Genomic DNA, 21,191 nt, shown 5'->3' with positions numbered 1-21,191 from the left:
AGCTGATAGAACCAGTGAGATCTTTTGCATTCCTACTCACAAATGAGCTTTCTTAAGTTTTTTAAAATTTCTCCAAAAACATGCATCTCTATATTTCTTATTGGCAAAATGTATTATCTCTTACTGTCCTAATTCTATTGAATTTATTCAATAAGACCTGCAAATATAAATATTCTGGTTTGAAGGCCAAAGTAAAAGGAAGGTCTGTGTAATTAAACCTAATCTAAAAGGTAAATATTCTCAAAAAGTTATTTTAAAATAGCTGACACTCATAAAACCCATAGAAATCTGTTGTGTCAACCCCTTAAATCAAAAGCAACATGAAATTTTAATGAAAGAAAATATACAGTTAATGCCCTAAATGTAACATTTTAGACAACAGCTTCATTCATTTTGGACTATCTTGTGAGAACTCCCAGTGAAACCAGAAGTGTAGAGAGTGTGAGTTAAATTAGAAACTCTGTTTATGCTGGGTAATGTAGTTCTGCTAAAAGTTAACCAAACTGTCTTCAACTAGTTCCTCTGCCTCGGAGTCTGTTAATGCAGATTATTTAATCCTGCTAGTTACATGCTTTTGTTGGGTAAATCAAACACACTAAAATAATTCAAGAGACAAAATGTGTTCAAAGGTTTCACTGGCTGTTTCAACCCCTTTCTGAAAGGTTTTGGTTTTTTTATAGATCTGCTATAGCTCTTAAAATATACCGTAAGGCGTTGATTCAAACAAAAAGCAAGTCTTAAGGCAAATATCTACAAAATTAAAATGAAACTTTATTGTAATTTATACAAAACAAACAAACAAAATAAAGCAAGAATAATTGGGCTACAGAGTCACAGTAAGAATGAAGTAAGAACATCGGATATTTACATACAAACATTTGACAGTCTTGTCAGTCACCCCGTTGTATACTGCGGTGAATAACAGCACATATAACTAAGCTGTGGTCTATCTTCAAATAAGCTGCGTTTTTGTACAGTAACCTTTTTTCAAACATTGTCTTCATGCTATGAATGCTTTGGCGATGCTGGCCCTCCTAATGCTTACGGCTGGATCCTGATCTTCACTGATGACACATCAGGTTTGTAAGATCGTAGCTTTGAAGTCTCTTCAGGCTTTCACTGCCACTTTGTGTTGTCAGTTGTGTGTTCATACATAATGTGTGTCGTCATCAGGATAGGGATTTGAAAAAAAAAAAAAAAAGGATAGGGATTTGGGTTGGTTGGTGGAGCTGTAGCTTAAAGTTTACTGGTAATTATGTGACAATACATTCAGATCATGTTACGGGTCAACACAAATGTAATGCAGAGTAGTGTAATGAATGAAATAATCAATCTTCCAATGAGTAATAAATAACGTTCGGCGTTACTCAACAAAATGGAAAAAAAAGTCATGTGGAATATGTTACTTTTTTTTAAGGAACAGCGCCATCACTGGTCATATCTGGGATAGGTGGTTGGATGTGACAAGGTGTTACATGAAAGATCTCCTTTTTACCTATATTTTGGTGCTCTTCTAGAATTACATGAAGTTTGTTAGGTTTGAAATGACACTGAAAAAGCAAAAAATAAAATAAAAATTTTATATATATATATATATATATATATATATATATATTAGGGGTGCATATATTCAGTTCGATACTTTGGTGTCACGGTTCGATATTTTTTCGATACAAAAAAATGTTCATGCCTTTTTAATTTGTCATTTATTAAAATTATAAATATATATTTAACTCAAAAGTAGTTTTTGAATTTAATGTTGCTGAAACAGCAAAATAATAATAATTAAAAAATCTATCTGATGGTGGAATCACTCATCTTTGGAAAAGAGAGTTTATTACAGAGAAATGTCTCTTTACAAAATAAAAGCTATACTATACGCTTCTTCTGGGCTATATTCTCAGCAGCATATTAAACATATCAGGTCCCCATAAGGAGAATCATGTGCTAACGGCTGTCTAAAGGACTCGGGTAAAGTTTGTAGCATGCGTGCTTGTTGTTTTTGTCTGCTTCCACTTGTCTTTGCACTAGGATGATGTCGGCGTAAATGTGCAGTCATATTCGTTGTGTTCCCACTAGTGCTGTCAGCGTTAATCTCGTTAAAATGACATTAACGCCATAACGCGGCAAATCTCCGTTAACGAGTTACCGCGGATCACCCCGTGCGTGGGGCTGGACGGAGTCAACACGTTAACAAGCTAACTGTTAGTTCCCACCAATTGAGATACATACTGTTTTACTTTTGTCCATGACGCGCTTACCATCAGGGTCATGCTTCACATGAAAACCAAGATAGTTCCAAACGCCAGATCTGAATGAGGGTGGGGGGGGGCTCAATTTCGGGTAGCGTTGAGGCAGTTGCCATGTTGCAATGAGCTTAGCTTCTGTCTTGCTAGCTTGCGCTGCGCTCAGTGGATCTGCACTCGACAGTGTAGCCTAGGCGGGCGGAGTAGTCGAACGCAGATTCACTGAGCGCTCAACACAGACAGCATCGTCAGAAGAAAAGTTGATAAAATAAATAAAAAAATTTGTATTGTTCGATACACATGCGTACCGAACCGAAAGCACTGTATCGAACGGTTCAATATCGATACGAGTATTGTTGCACCTCTAATATATATCTATATAGAGCTAAAGGGGTCAGGTAGGACAAACGTATTGATTTTTCATGGGGTGACCCATTCAGCTTGACTTACCAACAAGTTACCAACAACTGAATATAAGATGTTCCATTTCTAATAATGTTTATTTAAATTTTTGGTTTTTCATAACAGCTGTACGAAATATAAAAAATACAATATAATACAATATATGCAAAGCAGTTCATCGTCCACTCAGAGTTTATTTGGTTTCCGAAAACTTGAAGGCAACGGGACCATCGGGAGATGTTGGAGAGCATGCCGAAAGCACGGTGAGAGCAGGTGAGGAGGCGGAGATTGATGTGGAGTTCACCGTCTGTGGCACAACCAGATTGCGATATGGGCAGCCTGAATCGTAGATAAGCCTCAACACGTCCTGACGGAAACGCACACCTACCAGGGCGTAGAGGATAGGGTTGAGGCAACAGCGGGTGTACGCCAGCGTGCAGGTGATGTACTCCAACATCAGACCACAGAACGGGCCAAACATTTTGCGACACAGCACCGCAGTGTATGGCAGCTGGAATACCAGAAAAACCAGCACCAGGGCAACCATCAGCTTCAGTGTACGCTGCCGTTGCCATTGCTTCCCTCGCCGATGTGCGTGCCCTTCCCACAGCACTCGAGCAATCGAAGTGTAGCTTGCCACCATAATGGCGAGGGACAGGCAGAAGATGGTGATGATCACGCCACTGGGAACCAGTCTTATTTGACCACTTACTTGCATGACACAGTACGCTTCAGTTTTGTTGCTTGAATTCCCAGAGAAGCTCTTTGAAACCCCTGAGAAGCAGATTTCAGGGATGCTTAGAGCCACTGCAACAAGCCATACCCCCACAGCAGTGAGCTTCCCAGCTTTTAGGATTTGGCTGCGCAGCCTGAGCATTTCCTGCGCTCGTGCTACTACCATGTAGCGGTCGACACTGATGCATGCCAGTAGCAGCAGACCACTGTATGTGTTGATGGCGTAGGTTGCACGCATGATCTTGCAGAGATGATAGGAGAAAATCCAACCCTGGTGAGTGTCAATGGCCTGCAATGGGAGTGTGAGGAGCAGGAGGAGGTCAGCCAGCGCCAGGTGGAACAGGAAGACATCGGTCATGGAACGAAGTCGAAAGCGGCGGTAGAGAGCAAAGGTGGCGATCACCAGGGAGTTTCCTGCAACGCCAAGCAGGAAGATGGCGGTGAAAGCGCAAGCTTGGAAGGTTTTGATGACGTCCTCCTGGTGGTCATCAGCTTCACACCAGTCTTCATTGTCAGGATAATCTTCGGAATATGAGTCATTAATTATATTCAAGAAGTCATATTCTGTAGTAAAGTCAGGCATTGCTGTTGGAGAAAATAAAACTTGTAAGTCAAAGAATTATTAAAATAAATAAATAAATACTATTGGTGATCCTCAGCATTTCCCCTACACTGTGGGCACTTTAACTTTCACACGTAATTTGGGGCTAACTGTATCATTTAAGCCTAAAGTATCCCAGTATCACATGCGGTCCCTAGGGAAAAAATAATTGCCCACATCTGCTCTTGGAGCAACAAGAGGCTGACATTTTTTGCCTTTCAGTAAATCAACTTGAAAACTAGCAAACAGATTGGAATAAACTGGGCTCAGACACACTCTGTGGCCACCACCAGGTCAGGATTGGTTTGTGATTGTAAGACTGACACTTATTATGACAGATTAATAAGGACATGTTTGGGTCATAAATTGAAAGTCGGTACTTGAGGGACATGGTCAGCAGACATGTATACTATTGATTGGGTCTTTCCAAAAGGCCCTTCAGTACATTAGCTTATTTCCTGATATTACAGGAAATTTACGGTCATATGTTGATTCCTGTAGTCGCTGCTGTTCTTATAGCCTGTATGCATTCAATTTCTAAATGTTTGTTCATCAAGTGAGTTATTCTGCTTACTCTTGTCAGTAATTATGTACACAAACTACAACCAGAAAGCTGGTTACTAAACAGCTGCTCTGACTTGTGGTTTTTGTCTCCTCCCTCTATTATTTGTAGCTGCACCACTGCAACATTTATTAACATTTATCTAAGCAGGAAGTGAAACTCATGCAAAGAAGATTTCTAATCTTTTTTGCATGAGGGTGCTGGGCTAAGACAGAGTTTCAGGAGAAAACCTGCCCAAGCATGTCCTCTTATGGATCCAGGACCCTCTTGTGAAGCAGCTAACGACAATGTGCTGCTTGAAAAACTCCCCCCATTATGAGTTGTGTTTCCTTTCATATAGTAGAGGGCACATCTCAACTATTCACTGATAACACCCCAACAGCTGCAGGGCCATGTCATTTCAGGCCATGATATTAAGCTTTAATAAAGAGTAAGCAAGCATGGAGTTGAGTGCAACGGCAACATATAACTAAAGATTGGACCTGAAATTTTCCTGAACAGACTTTGCCTTCTGCATTTTATTTACAACATAAAGTTAAAGCAGTCAGTTGTGGGCAAATAGACTGCATATGAAAAACTTCCTGCTGTTTTGACATGTCTGTAATGAATGTCTTGAGTCATTCTGTACTTCTCCAAAATGCCACAGAAAGACCAGCTTGCGTGAGTACTTATTATTGTTCAAAAACTGCAGTGCTCCTTTTACATGAAGCTGGGGCTGATTTTGAGCAATGTTTTGCCCTGCACGTCACGATATCAGGAAATACCAACCCCTTTACAATCAGGTTGAAAGTGAGAGATCTGCAGCAAAGCTCTTCAGTCTGACTAGGCGGCTGTGATATTTTAGTCATTTCGTAGCATGTTGCGTGACACTGGCATCAGGTCGTTGGTACAGGGGAAATCGTGGGTAGCTTAAGGTTTACAGATCAGTCAGTGTCGCGTGCTAACAGCCTTTATAGACAGTTTCCACAATCACCTTTTTATCATTTCATCTTCAGCGATGTGCCTGTTTGAACAGGCTGCTCACAATGTTAAGTTTATTACAGCAATCCTGTTTCTTCTCTTAACTTGTCGGTTTGATGGTGGGGATACACATTAAGGTAAGAGGAAAAGGAAAACGTGTAGACGGGCTAGTGTCAGAGGGTTTGGTGCCAGTGTGATTTTCTGCTCTTAAAGTGTGAGTTAGGTGAGGGTTGCAGTTAAATGTGGAATCAGTCAGGATGGGAGTAAAGTTTTCAATACTCGAAATAATGTAAGTCATGTGCAATACTTAACAGAAAATCTCCCTTATTAGAAACGTCTGGGCGAATGGAGATGTCTGACATACAGAACACTATAATTTGTTAGCAATATTAGCTCTCTCTAGTTCATACAGGGTCAGGGTTGAAAGAAAAAGCCTGCATTAATAACCTTGTCATGTGTAATTTAATAAAATAAGAAAAACTTTCCCCTTTCTGCACACTAATTTGTTCTAGTAGATGTGTTTTTTCCGCATTTAACTACTTAAAAACATAATCTAGTAATACACGTAAATTAAAGCGTTTAACAGCACTGACCGCTAAAAGTAAGGTTTGCAAGCTGCTTACTTTAAATATCGCTCTCTAACGATGGACAAAGGAGCGGACTTGGATATATTCCTGGTCCATGCTAATTCATATTCTACGTATGTGTTTATATAAGACAGCATTTTATAAATATTATAAAATATACAAAACATTACTGTGCATTTCAATGCCTGGGTTAACACTCATAACAGCACTTTGCGTGCCACTGATTGTTCGTCTTCTCTGACTTTGACACGTCAGCCTTCAATCTGCCTTTGAGCTAATTCTTTTCTCAGTAGTGGGCTTACTCTGTAAATGCATAAAAGACAAATTATATATATCACAACATTTATGGTTTAAAATTTTGATTCAATTTAAAAGACTAAAATCTGAAGAACTTGGACATCCAAAAGACTGTTTTGTAAACATTGGGATGTGGGTTTCTTGGCACATTAGAGGCGTTAAATTCATCCCTTTATTTCAGATTTTAGTCATGGAAGCACCAGATATAACACAGCAGTACTTTTTGCTGCTTTTTCAATTTGCTACTGATTTTCTTTATGTTGATGAGGCGATGAAGACTTCACGTCTAAATAAAAAGAATTATGGGCAACGTTCCTAAACTTTAATGTTAAATTAAAAAGTAAAACAAAAAATTGGGGTTTTTTTCTTTTTGGTTTTAAGGCTTATCAAATTCTTGTTTATAAATTTTTAAAAACAATGCAATGTTCAACACGGATATACTTTTATCCGCAAAGGATGTGCAGCATTTGTGCCGCTGCTACAGCTATTTGTCTACAAATGGTTTGTCATGAAATATTTAGAGAAGAATAATTATTTTTTGGGTGGATTTTAAACAAACTGAAACATTTTTCTTGCTGTTGCACTTTGCATTTTAAAAAACAAGACATTTATATTGGTCATGGATTTTTCCCTGATTCAGTTTGAACTCTAAATATGTTTTGCACTAAAATTATTATTTTTAATCTTTATTAACAACAACAGAATACTGTGCCTTACGTCACAATATCAGGAAACTTTTACCTCCTCTTACAATCAACCTGAAAGTGAGAACAACCCCACCAAACTCAAAAATGCTTTATTTGAGTAGGCAGGCGTTGTTATATTTCACACATTTTCATGTCGGCCTGCAGCTTTCAAGAGCCAGTTTCATATTTTTATCATCAGTGTAGCAAATAAGAATACTATATTTTTAACTGAAGCATACATCTTTCTAATAGCATTGTGACGGAGTAAACCCCCAGCTTATGCTTTACAATTTACAGTCACTTCTATGGTTAGGGAGAAATAATTCTGACAATTTGGTAGTCATACCTTTGGTATAGTTTTCACAAATCAAGTGATTATGAGTCATATGTGGCTGCAGATTTGTTATGAACCACAACCACACTCCCAGACATTTCAACTTGGTGGATTTTTCACAGCAAACTGATTAAAATCACTAAATTTGGTTCTTTGTAAAGTTACTGTTACATATATGCATCTGCACATCAAAACATGTGAAAGCATTGTCTTTTAGCTTACATTTTGCTTTTTTTTTTTATAGTTACGTGTCTTAGAGCCCTTACCTGTACTATTAGAGGTGTTGAGCATGTCCTTGGTGCTCCTCCTGTGGCAGTTGGAGAGATCAGTGAAACTCTCATGTTTAAAAACACGCCTTTGGGGTAAACCTTAACCAATGAAACACAATCTGTGTTTTGCTGACCTCGCCGTACCCCAGCTGTTTGTTTCCTCAGGAGGATGTGAACCGACTGTGATGATTCACATAGATCTTTATGGTACCTTGGCTTTATTAAAACAGTGCAATCTAGATAAATCATTAGAATGGGTTTTGCCTATCAGTGCTTTGTTCTCTCATACAAAGTCGACTCCCTAGCATGCTGTGGCTTCTTTCTGTTCTCTTTTATTCACTTATATATGCAGCTTATTTCAATAAATGCTCATTCAGCTCTAAATTAAAATAAAATATATAAAAGCTCAATGAAGCTTCTGTTTTGAAAATCTGTGTATGATCATGTTGAATCATCCTGATAGTAGGTTAGTAGAGAAAAAAATAATGTGAATTGGCCTTTTTAGATACAGGTTATTTCCCAAAATTTGTCTTTGTTCTTGTTATAGATTGAATATTACAATGCATTTTGGTGTAGGTTCAACTGGCAGGTCAAACGTAACAAACCACATCTTGGGGCGTGACTGCATACTGGTGCCAGGACCAGTTCATAACCTCTGCCTGCTTCGTTTCGAGAGTTTATGATCATTTGAGGACCCTGGCCACATAAGTCTCTCAACTTGTGAACTCAGTCAAGCATTTTTTCTCAAACCAAACTCAGAGTCATCCCTCGTGAGACCAAAGGTTCTCTGTGTAACCACCACAGAACCGTTATTATTGACACCTTAAGACATGAGATCAACTGTCAGTCAGCTAAAAAAGTGATGAGCCACAAGACTCCGTGCATGTTGGATGATGTTATGTACGTTGTACATCGACTGCTATATATATATATATATATAGGTTATACCAAGAGCATTGGTTGTCGACGAGGTGGTAAAGGAAGATGACCAAAAACAAAACTGGGGGTTTTAGAAATTTCATCAGACATAAATACTGATTACTGTAAAAGTTTTGCCTTCTTACCAAAACCAAAACATTAACAAAGGTATAGAGTTTACTGTGAAAGGAAAAAATGTTTCATTTCTGGTTTGCGTCCCACTTTTCACTGCAGCTTGATGAGTAGTTTGCAAGCGTTTATAGACAAGTTAGCATCTTCCATACTGATGATCCCAGCAACCTGTAGGTGACTAAAGTAATTGTAAGGAGGTTCTCAGGACAGCACTGTATGCCTCTTTGTTTGACATTAGCAACCTCCCGCAACCACTCATAACTATTCAGGGAATACCCTTTCCCCCCTCAGTACTGGTGGTTGCAGGAGGGTTTTAGGCCTACGTGACCGAGGCCTAAAAACGTACGTGGCACTGCTACCTGCTCTGGAAATGCCCCTGCTTTATCCCCGAGTACAAAGTGATTAGACCTGATGAATGCTGCATAGCCAAGTTACAGCTAGCTGATCTAGCATTGTCATTGCCCACCGAAATAAATAATCAGCAATTATTCCAAGCAAAAGTTATAATCAATATTCACTGGGAACTAGTCTACTTTTCTTCAAAGATCACTGTAATTTCCAAATGACTGTTCATAGTTTCGAAAAGCTCATTTGCTTTTCCTAACACAACTACCTCATTCTCATTGGATAATGACCTGCAATTAACAACCCATTAGCCAAATACGCCACATAAATTTACCTCACTTTAAAGGTTATATCTTTGCTTCTTTGTTATATACCATTTAATATAAATTATCATGGACCACATCAGCTGGTAAAATAATATGAGAAGCTGTCCAATAAGCATTTGCAATTGTTTAGAATTTTGCTACTAATAATATTAGCAAAAACGAAAGTTTTAGCCAGCTAGCTAGAATTTAGCTTATGCTACATGACTCTTCAGCATGTTCTAGTGTTAAATCTTTTGTATCTTATTTCGATACATGATAGCAGAGTATGTTTAAAGTATGTTGTATGCAAACGACTTTTCAATTCTCGGGCTTTGACTCATCAGTCTTCAGTCTGCCTTTCATGTTTTCCAAAAGTTGTTTAAGACAAAATATATTTCTCTGCACCTCTTCCTAAAACAAAATTTACATTTTAAATTTATATTAAATGTAAAGACAATCAACATGCCCAAAATACAAATTTGCAATTACGTTTTGTTTTTTGAAAGTTGTTACTTCAAGTGGTTTCAGAACCACCAGAAGTTTCGTATTCAAACTTTGTGTTGAAGTTTCATGTTCAACCTAATATTTCAGATTTTAGTCATGAAAGCACTAACAACAAATACAAGTGATTTTTATTAAGTTGTTTTAGGTCATAGATTAGCAACTAGATCATATTGTGCACAGTAATGGAGTCTTCTCTGGGTTATTTATTGAATAAAACTTTTAAAGACAACCCTTTGAAGCACGCGGAGTCTAATTTTCAGTCCTCGTAGTTTCCCTGAGTGAAGGTGTGATACTTAGAAAGTGATAGGCCTTATTGTGGTCCTTGACATAGCTAGTCTGATTATCTAATATAGAAGAATATTCAGACATTTTGCAAAAGTAAACATGTCTCATAGATAGACGTTTGTTTAGATGCATAGATATGTTGCAACTGCAATGCAACAAAGGTAACACAGAGTGGCGCAGACTATGAAAGCAATCACTGGCTTCTGTTTGTTTGTTAAAACCTGGGGGAAACAGACAAACACTGTATATTGTTCCAGTGAGCAACACGATGTGCAAATTTTTCACCACTAACCATTGGTCCCACAGAACCACAGTCTTTGACCCACTTTTAATTTGTTGTAATTTGGTCACCCTAGCCATGCCATTTACACAGCTTAACTCCTACCCTTTATTTCAGTATCGATGCATTTGATGCTTTAGGTTAGCAAGACGTTCAGTGGAAATTTTGTAGGCCAAATGGAGAAGTTTGCATTGTGCTGCACTGTACCAGTGCAAATGAAGAAATGCCAAAGCTCATGCTGCTGTAAAATCTAAATCTTCTGAATTATGTGTAAGTAAAGTAGGATAAATAAATGAAGTCAATATTGACATTACAAAATAACCCCTAATGTGCGCTTGCATCCATTATTCCAAATGACGTCAGGCTGCAACATCATTAACTCCATTCTGGACTCGAGCTGCTCTAGAATCCAATTAAGCAGTATTACCAGTTTAATTACGTTTCCCATCATTCGAGAAATGGGTCAGATCAACTGACTGATTTAAATGTGCAGGAACGCATATTTATACGGGTATGCAAAACTAGTTGTCTGATCGCTGTGGAGGCGTTAACAGCGATTAGACCACAGCGTTTGCTTTGCAGGCCATGAGAAAGTTGTACAATAGGTTTCTCTGCACTGTTTCTGCTGATGGGAACTTGTTGGCATGTTGACAGCTGAGCTCGCACATTGTCAATCCTTAATCCTCAGTGTGGTTTAGTTAACTTCTGATTGCAAACCTCCATGCATGTTTGTACGTGTGGTTGGTGCAAACGATGTGAAAGTGGTGACCTACTACTCAACCTGTGAACAACCTCTCAACAGTCATTGGCTCGTTTTTCTTCACTTCCAACTTTTGAATTTGCATATCTGAAGAACTTTATATCTTTTTCACCAATGATATCCGACCAGTAATTGTAAAAAATATTCTCAATTTAACTTGTCTTTAAATATAGGTCTTTAAAGACAGGTCTAGTCAAGTGCTTGGCGATGTGACAATAAGGGTCAATAAATGACTACGATCTACCAAAAATCGAAAGGAAAACATTTTCAGTCTCACTTTGAAAAAGTGAACATTTAATTGTCTGTTACTGTGTTATAATAAGATCTACACCATGTCAGTGTGTAACATGTGCAAATTTTCATTGGTTTATATTTTTTGAAGACCATTAACAAGTTTGGGATCCCAACAACTGCCTGTAGCTAAGCAGCTAAGTGTGTCAACTGAGTCTCATAATTTACTATGCATTTTAAAAAAAATCGTAACATCATCACATAACAATAACCTTCCAATAACAAAATAATATTAAGTGCAGTGTTGACTTTGGATAATTTAGACATTAATGGATTATTAGAATACAATTATGGCGAAATTCAGTGTTTGTATATATATATAAAACAATTTCCTCCAAAACCAGCAGATTTCCAGGTATCACCGTTGGTCTTTTATGTCTAGCTTTTCAAAGCTTCAAAACATTATATTTTCATGTTATTATTACATTATTATTTATTTTAATGAATAACTAATGAATTGTTCCTGACCTCATCAGCAATCACTAATATTTATTATAAACTTTCTAAATTTTTAAAGGCCGACATCATCCCTTTTATAAAAGTAAGTCACTGTCATGCTGCTAAACTGCCTTGAAAAATTCTGCAGGTAAATGTGTGTAAGACATATTTGTAGTTTATTAAAATTGGCACGCATAAAGAAAATACATTACTAAATGAGTCAATCCTGGTTTTATCACGTGTGAAATATTTCAGTGATACGAACCTATTTTACAAGAATAAGACCTCCATAAGCTGACTGACCTTGTGATTCCTCACAGTGATATAAGTACAGATAAATCTCTCTGGAGGATTCAACAAATGTAAAGGTGGAGAAACAGAAACAGGCATCTTCAGAGTGGATTTCAAGTTATAAAACGATGTTAAAGTCTCAGTTTTATTTTTATCACATCTGTTATTTTCTACAATGATAGATTGATTGATCCACAAAAGGCGCAGTATACGATGTTCCTAAAGAAACTGTAAAAACGTAACCTTCAACATATTTTATTAGAAAAAGACTTTTTTAAACCTTTTTTTTTCTTTGCATTTTTTCTTTGTATTCTTTAAGGCTGTGATGTTTTATTATAAATCACTCTGTGTTTGTGTTTTTTACTATAACTTTACCTATCATACAGCCATGTTATTAAATTGAATTAGCTTCTACAGGTGCCCCTAATGAAGAACTACACAGTGTTTAACACACATGCAGCTACAGTATTCTCTATGACAGCAGTTCAAATGTTCCATTTTTAATGTGACAACTACTGATAGAAACACTGTGACAAATGCTGATATGGCATGTTTAGCACTGCATAATTAGCCCATACTATATTATTCTGCAGTTTTATCCGCCAAAAAGCAGCAGTTTAATTCCCCAGACTCTTTTAGGTTTGCATGCCTTTCATTAAACTTTGATTGTATTTTTAAATACACTCTTGCTGAAAAAAATGCACTCTTGCTGAAACACAGATATCAGTTATTAAAAATTAACATTTTTGTGCCGCAACTGAAAAACAGCCATGCAGTGAGGCTGAACTGTCTTCGGTCTGAAGCGTAATTCTGAAACTAAGAAAAGGATCGGTAGGTGAGAAGAGCGATAAAGCGTGAGTCTTAGGTTCTGACTTAGTCCTGCAGGTTTGTCTGGGTATCATAATTGTTGTTTTATGTCTAACTTTGCTAGACAATTAGAATTTTTTTTTCTTTTCATGTTGTCTGTAATTCAGATTACTCTTTGCATTTCTTTTTGTGAGTAATGTTATTTATCATTTAATCTGGAGATTATTTATTTTGATCATCTGATAAAGTCCAATGTTTTATCCTCGGATATCTTCCTCTGCCCAACTGAATCATCATTTCAGTAAACTGTACATAATGAAATGGCACGTAATGCAATGATGCCTTTTAATTTGTACACAGCACAGAAACTACTCTTAATTCTGTTCACACTCTTTAAAGGATACTCAATAGATCATTTCTCACCTCTGACCTCAAAACATCACGTGGTGACTTTATAGTCTGTGCTACTTAAAATTGCACACATGTTTACAGCAAACCTGAAAAATATTTTCCATTTATTTCTTGTACTACATCATTTTCTATGCACAGCTGTTTATATAGTCATGTCAACGCTGCCGCAACAGACACACACACACACGTGTTATATGTACTGCACTGTGAAATGTCATGTTGTTCAGGTTTATATAGCACATTTAAGGTGTGAATGTATCAAATGTTCTGCAAGTTGAAACTAGCAAGACTATTACAGTTAACTAAAACAAAACTAAGGTGTGAAAAGACATTAGTTCCCATAAACGACAAAGCAAAAACAAAGCAAACATTTGACATTAAGAAAGAAACTATCTTTTACAATAAAATGCAAATGTACCAGAAATTTCTTATTTACTCAAATTTGTTGTTCCAACAGGCCAGAGGAAGAATTTGTGAATTTGTTTACTGAAACTGAGGTCTACATAACAAAATCTGCTGTCTGTGTTTTAATATTTATTATAAAATTCCTCAATTTTTTCCCCACATAGAAGGTCTTGAATAATCAGACCCCATCTTCTGTTAATGACCTTATAGTACTGTATCACCCCATTAAAGCACTTTGCTCTCAGATTGTAGGCTTACTTGTTTTTCTTTTTTGATAAAGCATACAGTTAGGGCTGGATCAGGTGACCCTTAGTTACACGGCTGTGGGATTCCCATGATGCATTGTGTTCCTCTTCTTCGCTCACCTTTTGTCACTCACTATGTGTTTAAACACCTCCCTGCATTTAAATATTATTCATCTCTGCCTCTCTTCCACAGCATTTCTTTGTCCTGTCTTCCTAACCTCGACTCCAACCAGTCACAGCAGATGCCCGCCCCTCCCTGAGCCTGGTTCTGCTGGAGGTTTCTTCCTATTATTGCACTATATAAATAAAACTGAACTTGAAAGAAATTGAAATATTTCACTGATAGGCCCATTTCATAGAAATGCTTCTACAGGTGCCGCTAATGTAGAACTACGGAGTGTTTCAGCACACATAAAGCCAATTTTACATTTGAACACTACAGTATTCTCTATGATAGCAGTTCTGTGAGGTAAGTAGTACACCAGGACAGCCTGGGCTCAGAATCACGATGATGCTTAGTGCTGCTGCGGACGAAGTAGTCATTTGCTCATTTTAAAAGAAAGGAGGCTCATCTGCTGAGGAGAAGGGTGCAAAACCACAAAACATGAGATATGCAAACTGGCAGCTATTGAGCTGCTTCTACTTTTATCTAAATGTAACGATAAAGTCTTTGATCACTAACTAGAAAAACTGCTTCCTTTTTCCACTGCATGTGAATGAGTCCAGCATCAAAAGGGCTTTAAAATTCTGCCCAATGAAAGTGTACTGTGGCTTTATTATGGAAATAATAAAACAAAACACAAACGCCAGACACCCTGTGACCCTGATAGGCATAAGAAGAGAATGGGTAGATAGTACAACACACTGATTTTGTGATGTTTTTTTGGTAAATGTGTGTTCGTTTTGCACGCTGTTTCCAATGCTCACTGTCTATTTGTGTCCTCTGAGTACCTCCTACAGTGTAGTAGTCTGCAGTGGTTTATTTGATGTGTGGGAGGGTTACAGATAGTTTTTTCTAAACCCTCACGTGTGTTTTATGAGTCAATCTTTGTCACCTACAGACGTTCTCCATCAGTGTTTTTAAGATGTTCAGTCATCCGTGAAAGACTTTCAACTGCATGAAACTGCGTGACAGGTGCTGTGCAGATAAAGCCTGTAACACAATAATAAAGAATACTTTCACAGAAAAGTTGTGTTTGTGGTGATTTTTTTAAATTATGTATATACGTACAAAAGGGAAACTTTAGTACTCAGTTCTAGCTTCATATGTCCTTTAAGGACTCTACTATAGCAGCTTTTGCAGGATTCACAATTTAGAAGAGTTCATCCTCTGTCTGAAACAACCTTTTTTAGCTCCTCCCCCTTTAAGGCAAGGCAAGGCAAGGCAAGTTTATTTGTATAGCACAATTCAACAACAAGGTGATTCAAAGTGCTTTACAGAGACATTAGAAACAAGAACAAATAAAAAGCATGATTTAAAATTGAATAAAACAAGCAAATAAACTAACTAACTAATTAACAAACAAACAAACAAACAAAACAGTATATAAAATCAAAACAGATAAAATCAGAACAGTAGATAAAATCAGTAGTTAAATGTAAGTTTTGAAATTTAAGCTTAAAGTGTGGATTTGGTGCTTTATTCAAATGCAGCTGAGAACAGGTGAGTCTTCAACCTGGATTTAAATAAACTGAGTGTTTCAGCTGATCTGAGGCTTTCTGGGAGTTTGTTCCAGATATAAGGAGCATAAAAGCTGAATGCAGCTTCTCCGTGTCTGGTTCTGACTCTGGGAACTGATAAAAGACCGGATCCAGATGACCTGAGGGATCTGGATGGTTCATACTGGGTCAGGAGGTCATTGATGTATTTTGGTCCTAAACCATTCAGAGCTTTATAGGCCAGCATCAGAACTTTAAAGTCTATCCTCTGACGGACAGGCAGCCAGTGTAAAGACCTCAGAGCTGGACTGATGTGGTCCACTTTTTTGGTCTTAGTGAGGACTCGAGCAGCAGAGTTCTGAATGAGCTGTAGTTGTCTGACTGATTTTTTAGGTAGACCTGTAAAGATGCTGTTACAGTAATCAAGCCTACTAAAGATGAATGCATGGACTAGTTTTTCCAGGTCCTGTTGAGACATCAGATCTTTTATCCTTGATATATTCTTGAGGTGATAGTAAGCTGACTTTGTTATTGTCTTAATGTGTTTTTCTAAGTTTAGGTCTGCATCCATCACTACACCCAAATTTCTCGCCTGGTTTGTGGTTTTTAGGTGTATAGATTGAAGTTCTCTGGTGACCTGTAATCGTTTTTCTTTGGCACCAAAGACTATTACCTCAGTTTGTTTTTGTTTAGCTGGAGAAAATTGTGGCACAACCAGTCATTGATTTCCTCAATGCATTTAAGATCATATTTGATTTGCTACACGTCACAAGTAGAAGATCTGAACACCAGATTGATGGGGTGTCTTGGCTCACAGACAGAGTAGTGTGCCTGGGATAACCCTTTTTAATGATGTCATACAGAGCCAAGAATCAAAGTGTAATAAAGTGTTTGGAGCAGTCTGACAGGTTTGTATGTTTAATATGAGCATTCACCATTACAGGGTTTTTTTTTTCATTCATACAGAAATTGTGGGTGCTCCACAAGAGGTTGTGACTTTCAACTAAAGGGAAATCATCCAAAAATACACAACTGTGTATTGAATTCCTAGAAATAACAGGAAACACACTCTCTGCCTTGACAATGTGTCTTAACTATGGTACTTATGCACAACGTCACACCTCCGCCCCCAAGATCTATTTTAAGCCAGAAAATCCTTCATGTTCCCCATATAATTATTTTAAGCAGATACATTTCTTTGATTAGTGGCTTTCACGCATAACCCTTCATGTAGTGTAGAACTACTATTACTAACAAATGAAAATAATAAAATTCAATATGCAATAAGAACAGGCCGTTATTAGTGGGTGATGTACATTAAATATAGATATGCATTTATAATGTAGTGTTAGCGTTAAAGGAACTTGAATTACATAAAAACTATGTATTAAAAAAAGTGACCACTCATCATATTTCATACTTAGTTCAATCATTTCCTTAATCAATAAAGCTCAAATGCACAATTGTGTTTTTCATGAGTTGAAAATAAATAATCAACATGTTTTTTTTGTTTGTTTACTCAGACATCCTTTATTTGTGTCAGTTTATCTTTCAGTCAAATAATGTAAAGCAGAGTTTTTGTTGTTGTTGTTTTACTCAGGTTGATAAATCAACCACCAAAGACTGACTTTGAAAGATTTCACGCATGTGAAAAGTGACGTGTGGGGAAAAATTACTTCGAAACACCTGAACGTCTCACTTGCATTTAAGTGGTTTCTTTAAGAAAGGGGGGAAAACAGCTTCACCACATACCAGATTTTCATCTAGTAGAGGGACAGCCTGTGTGGTGTCAGTGAAGACAGTACGTCTAGATGAACATGATTAACTCTGTTACAAGGTTTAACGTGTTAACATGTTAGTTCTGCATATCTTTGTATAACCGATCAGAGTTTTTCTTGGCTTATTAGGGGCCTTTAACAGGTTATTATAAGCACAAATGATCTGCATGATAAACTCACATTTAAGAAAAATTTTATTTCTGTTTATTCCTCTTTGGGAAGGATCAAATGCTCTTTAAAATTATTTTAGTATGCATACAAAACCACGCGTAATAAATATTAGTATCCAGTTACAGTGTGGTAATTTAGCAGGCCCCTGTGATGTATAAATTAGATCGATCAAGCTCTCTTTCCTGCAACTGTTAATCTGAAATCAATCTGACTTTGTTCATTTAACTTGCACTTGTTTGCATTAAGATCCTGGCTTCCTGTAACCTTTAACCTTCACTCTTGTTCATGCTTCCTCAGTCGTTGTCACCTGGCTGGAACTCTGTCTTTGCAGCATTATACACCTGAATAGCACCCTCACTTTTCCTCTTGCTGTCATACTGTGTACCTCAAAACTAGGTTTCTGAAGTACAAAAGCACTGCTTTAAAAACCTGATTGTAACCAGGATGCAGATGTCCATTTAAAACCCTTCGACTGTCCCTTAATGTCTGTCAACAAGCAGCAAACCCCCGAATGCCAGTTTAGTTTCCTGTCTCCGACAAGCCAGCTGAAAAAAACTGACATCCTGCACATTTAATACCACAAAACACAGGAAGTTGTTGTTTTCATACCTCTGTGTGTATCTGTAGTGGGTAAAAGCTTGTCTGTGTGAAATGTAAACTTACTTTCAGGCCGCCTATTTTTCCCAACATCTGGTTAAGTTATCATGACAATATGAGCAATTCAGGTCAATTCAACTCAGTTTTACTTACATCGCACCAAATCACAACAACAGTTGCCTCAAGACATTTTGCATTGTAAAGTGAAGGTAAACTCTACAACAATACTGAGAAAACAACAACATGTCGTGTTAGTAAATAGGTCCAGACAGGCACACAGTTTATGGGTTTCCTGTCTAACATTCATGCTGCACATTCTTCCTGATTCCTGAAAGAAGAAATCCCTTATGAGTGTTTTTTACTAGTCATACATGAAGGATCATGAAGAATCAGGAAATTGGGCTGCCCATTAACTTCCACTGGGAGTCCAGTGGAAGTTAATGGGCAGTCCCAGCACAATTAGAAACTTTGTGACTGCAGCAGGCCTATCATATGTCGATAGGACAGAGTGCATCCAATTACTTAATGCAAAACCAGAATAATATGACTATACAGTCTGCCACCTGACAACAGAAAAAAAAATTCATAATTATTTAGTATGACTACTAACTTGGGGTTGTATGGTAAAGACGTACAGGACTGACTGTTAATGACACTCCAGCTCAAACGTCATTACTGAAATGAGTTGTTTATTTCTGGGGTGTTCCACAGGGCTCCATCCTTGGCTCCTTGTTGTTCTCCACTCACATGTCCACCCATAAATAAAGCATTCATTATCATTAAAAAACATCAGAAATAAGTCAGTTCTTTTCTGGTCATAACCAGAGATGGACGCGTTACTGTAATCTGAATACTTTTTTTAAGTAACGAGTAAAGGGAGTAAAGGGATTACTAATTAGATTACCGTTACTTTCCTGTAGGAACGCTGCATTACTGCGTTACTAAAACCGAGACTAAAACCGTGACTAAAACCGGGGTGGTGGTCCCCTTCTTAAAAATGGGGACCACCACCCCGGTCTGCCAGTCCAGGGGTGCCGCCCCTGATCTCCACGCAACATTGCAGAGGCGTGTCAGCCAAGACAGCCCTACAACATCCAGAGCCTTCAGGAACACGGGGTGGACACCAGGGGCTCTGTCACCAAGGACTTGTTTAACTGCCTCAGTGACATCACCCCTGGAAATTGGCGGGTCATCCCCCTCATCCCCAGACTCTGCTTCCTCCTCAGTGGGATTAAGGAGGTCCTCAAAGTATTCCTTCCACCGCCCGACAATTTTCTCAGTTGAAGTCAGCAGCGCTCCACCAGCACTATACACAGTGCAGGTAGAGCACCGCTTTCCCCTCCTGAGTCGTCTGACGGTTTGCCAGAATTTCTTCGAGGCAGTCCAAAAGTCTTTTTCCATGGCCTCTCCGAACTCCTACCACACCCGAGTTTTTGCTTTGGCCACTGCTTGAGTCGCATCCTGCTTGGCCTGTCGGTACCTGTCAGCTCCTTCCGAAGTCCCACAAGCTAACCAAGCCCAATAGGACTCCTTTTTCAGCCTGGTGGCTCCCTTCACCTCTGGTGTCCACCATTTGGTTCGGGGGTTACCACCATGACAGGCACCAACCACCTTGTGGCCGTAGCTCATTGCAGCAGCTTCGCCAAAGAACATGCTGAACATGGTCCATTCGGTCTCAATGTCCCCAGTCTCCCTTGGAATACTGTTGAAGTTCTGCCGGAGGTGTATGTTGAAGATCTCGCGGACTGGGGCCTCTGCAAGGCATTCCCAGCACACCCTCACTACACGTTTAGGCACGCCGGGTCTGTCCAGTGTCTTCCTCCGCCACCTGATCCAATACACCACCAGGTGGTGATCAGTTGACAGCTTAGCCCCTCTCTTTACCCGACTGCCCAGAACATATGGTCGCAGGTCTGGTGATACGATAACAAAATCGATCATCGACCTGTGGCCTAGGGCGTCCTGGTGCCACGTGCACTTATGGACAGTCTTATGATCGAACAACTCCAGTTTCAACTCCAGACTGAAAGAGAGTCCAGCCCCTCTCCAGGAGGCTGGTTCCAGAGCCCAAGCCATGTGTAGAGGTGAGCCCGACTATATCTAGCCGGTACCTCTCAACCTCACGCACTAACTCAAGCTCCTTCCCCACCAGAGAGGTGACATTCCATGTCCCAATTGCCAGTCTTGGTAGCCGGGGATCAGTCCGCCAGGGCCTCCGCTCCTGGCCACTGCCCAGCACACAATGCACCCAACGGCGCCTCCTGTGGGTGGTGGGCCTGCGGGAGGATGGGCCCATGTCCCCTTTTCGGGCTATGCCCGGTCGGGCCCCATGGACTAAGGCCCGGCCACCAGACACTCGCCCTGAGGCACCCTCCCCGGGCCTGGCTCCAGGGTGGGGCCCCGGTAACCCTATCCCGGGCAGGGTAAACTGTTCCCTTGATGTTTTCCTCATAAGGGTCTTCTGAGAAGTGTCTTATCTTTTCACTTTGAAGCTGGTTTTGTGCTCTCTGCAGAATCAACTTCACTTTATGTCCCCTGACCGTGGATCCATGGTGCAAACTCTTGGGAATAAGTCTGCTCTGTCTGCGTTTGAGGTTAAAGTGGAGGTGGTTTCCATAATCTGCTAGTTTTCTTGATTCCCTTTCATATCACAGCAGTTCAAGAATGTTCCTCCCAAAGTGCATGGTAATATGTCTGTATAGGTTCTCATTCATCCAGGTCATAGTAATCTAAGGAGTTTAGAAAGAAAGCAACTGGACTTCTTTAAATTCCTGGGAATCTCTGCCATTTGGTCTTAAAACTGAAAACACTTCAAAAAAAATGAGGGTTAAAACAATTTCAAGAAACTTAAGGAAGTTCAGTCACTTTTCAGATGATGTTTACTGAACAC

General features: G+C 38.8%; 1 protein-coding gene across 2 annotated transcripts in view; it reads right to left on the bottom strand.

Annotated features, from left to right (window-relative positions):
• Nucleotides 1–1,635: 1,635 nt before the first annotated feature.
• ccr10 (chemokine (C-C motif) receptor 10) overlaps nucleotides 1,636–21,191 on the bottom strand; it is a 31,894-nt gene continuing 12,338 nt past the window's right edge. Inside the window, exons 1-2 of one of the 2 annotated variants that reach the window (XM_082545164.1) lie at nucleotides 7,677–8,020; nucleotides 1,636–3,968 (exon numbers count right to left, since the gene is read on the bottom strand). In XM_082545164.1, coding sequence (XP_082401290.1) covers nucleotides 2,842–3,968; nucleotides 7,677–7,701 — 1,152 coding nt within the window. In that variant the 5' untranslated portion in view covers nucleotides 7,702–8,020 and the 3' untranslated portion in view covers nucleotides 1,636–2,841. Of the gene's footprint in view, nucleotides 3,969–7,676; nucleotides 8,021–21,191 lie in introns of those variants that run through there. The other variant, XM_082545165.1, reaches the window with a different exon arrangement.

This window comes from Aulonocara stuartgranti, assembly GCF_965226115.1.
Source record: "Aulonocara stuartgranti genome assembly, chromosome: 8".
Taxonomy (NCBI): domain Eukaryota; kingdom Metazoa; phylum Chordata; class Actinopteri; order Cichliformes; family Cichlidae; genus Aulonocara; species Aulonocara stuartgranti.
This window is presented reverse-complemented; position numbering and strand designations above follow the sequence as displayed.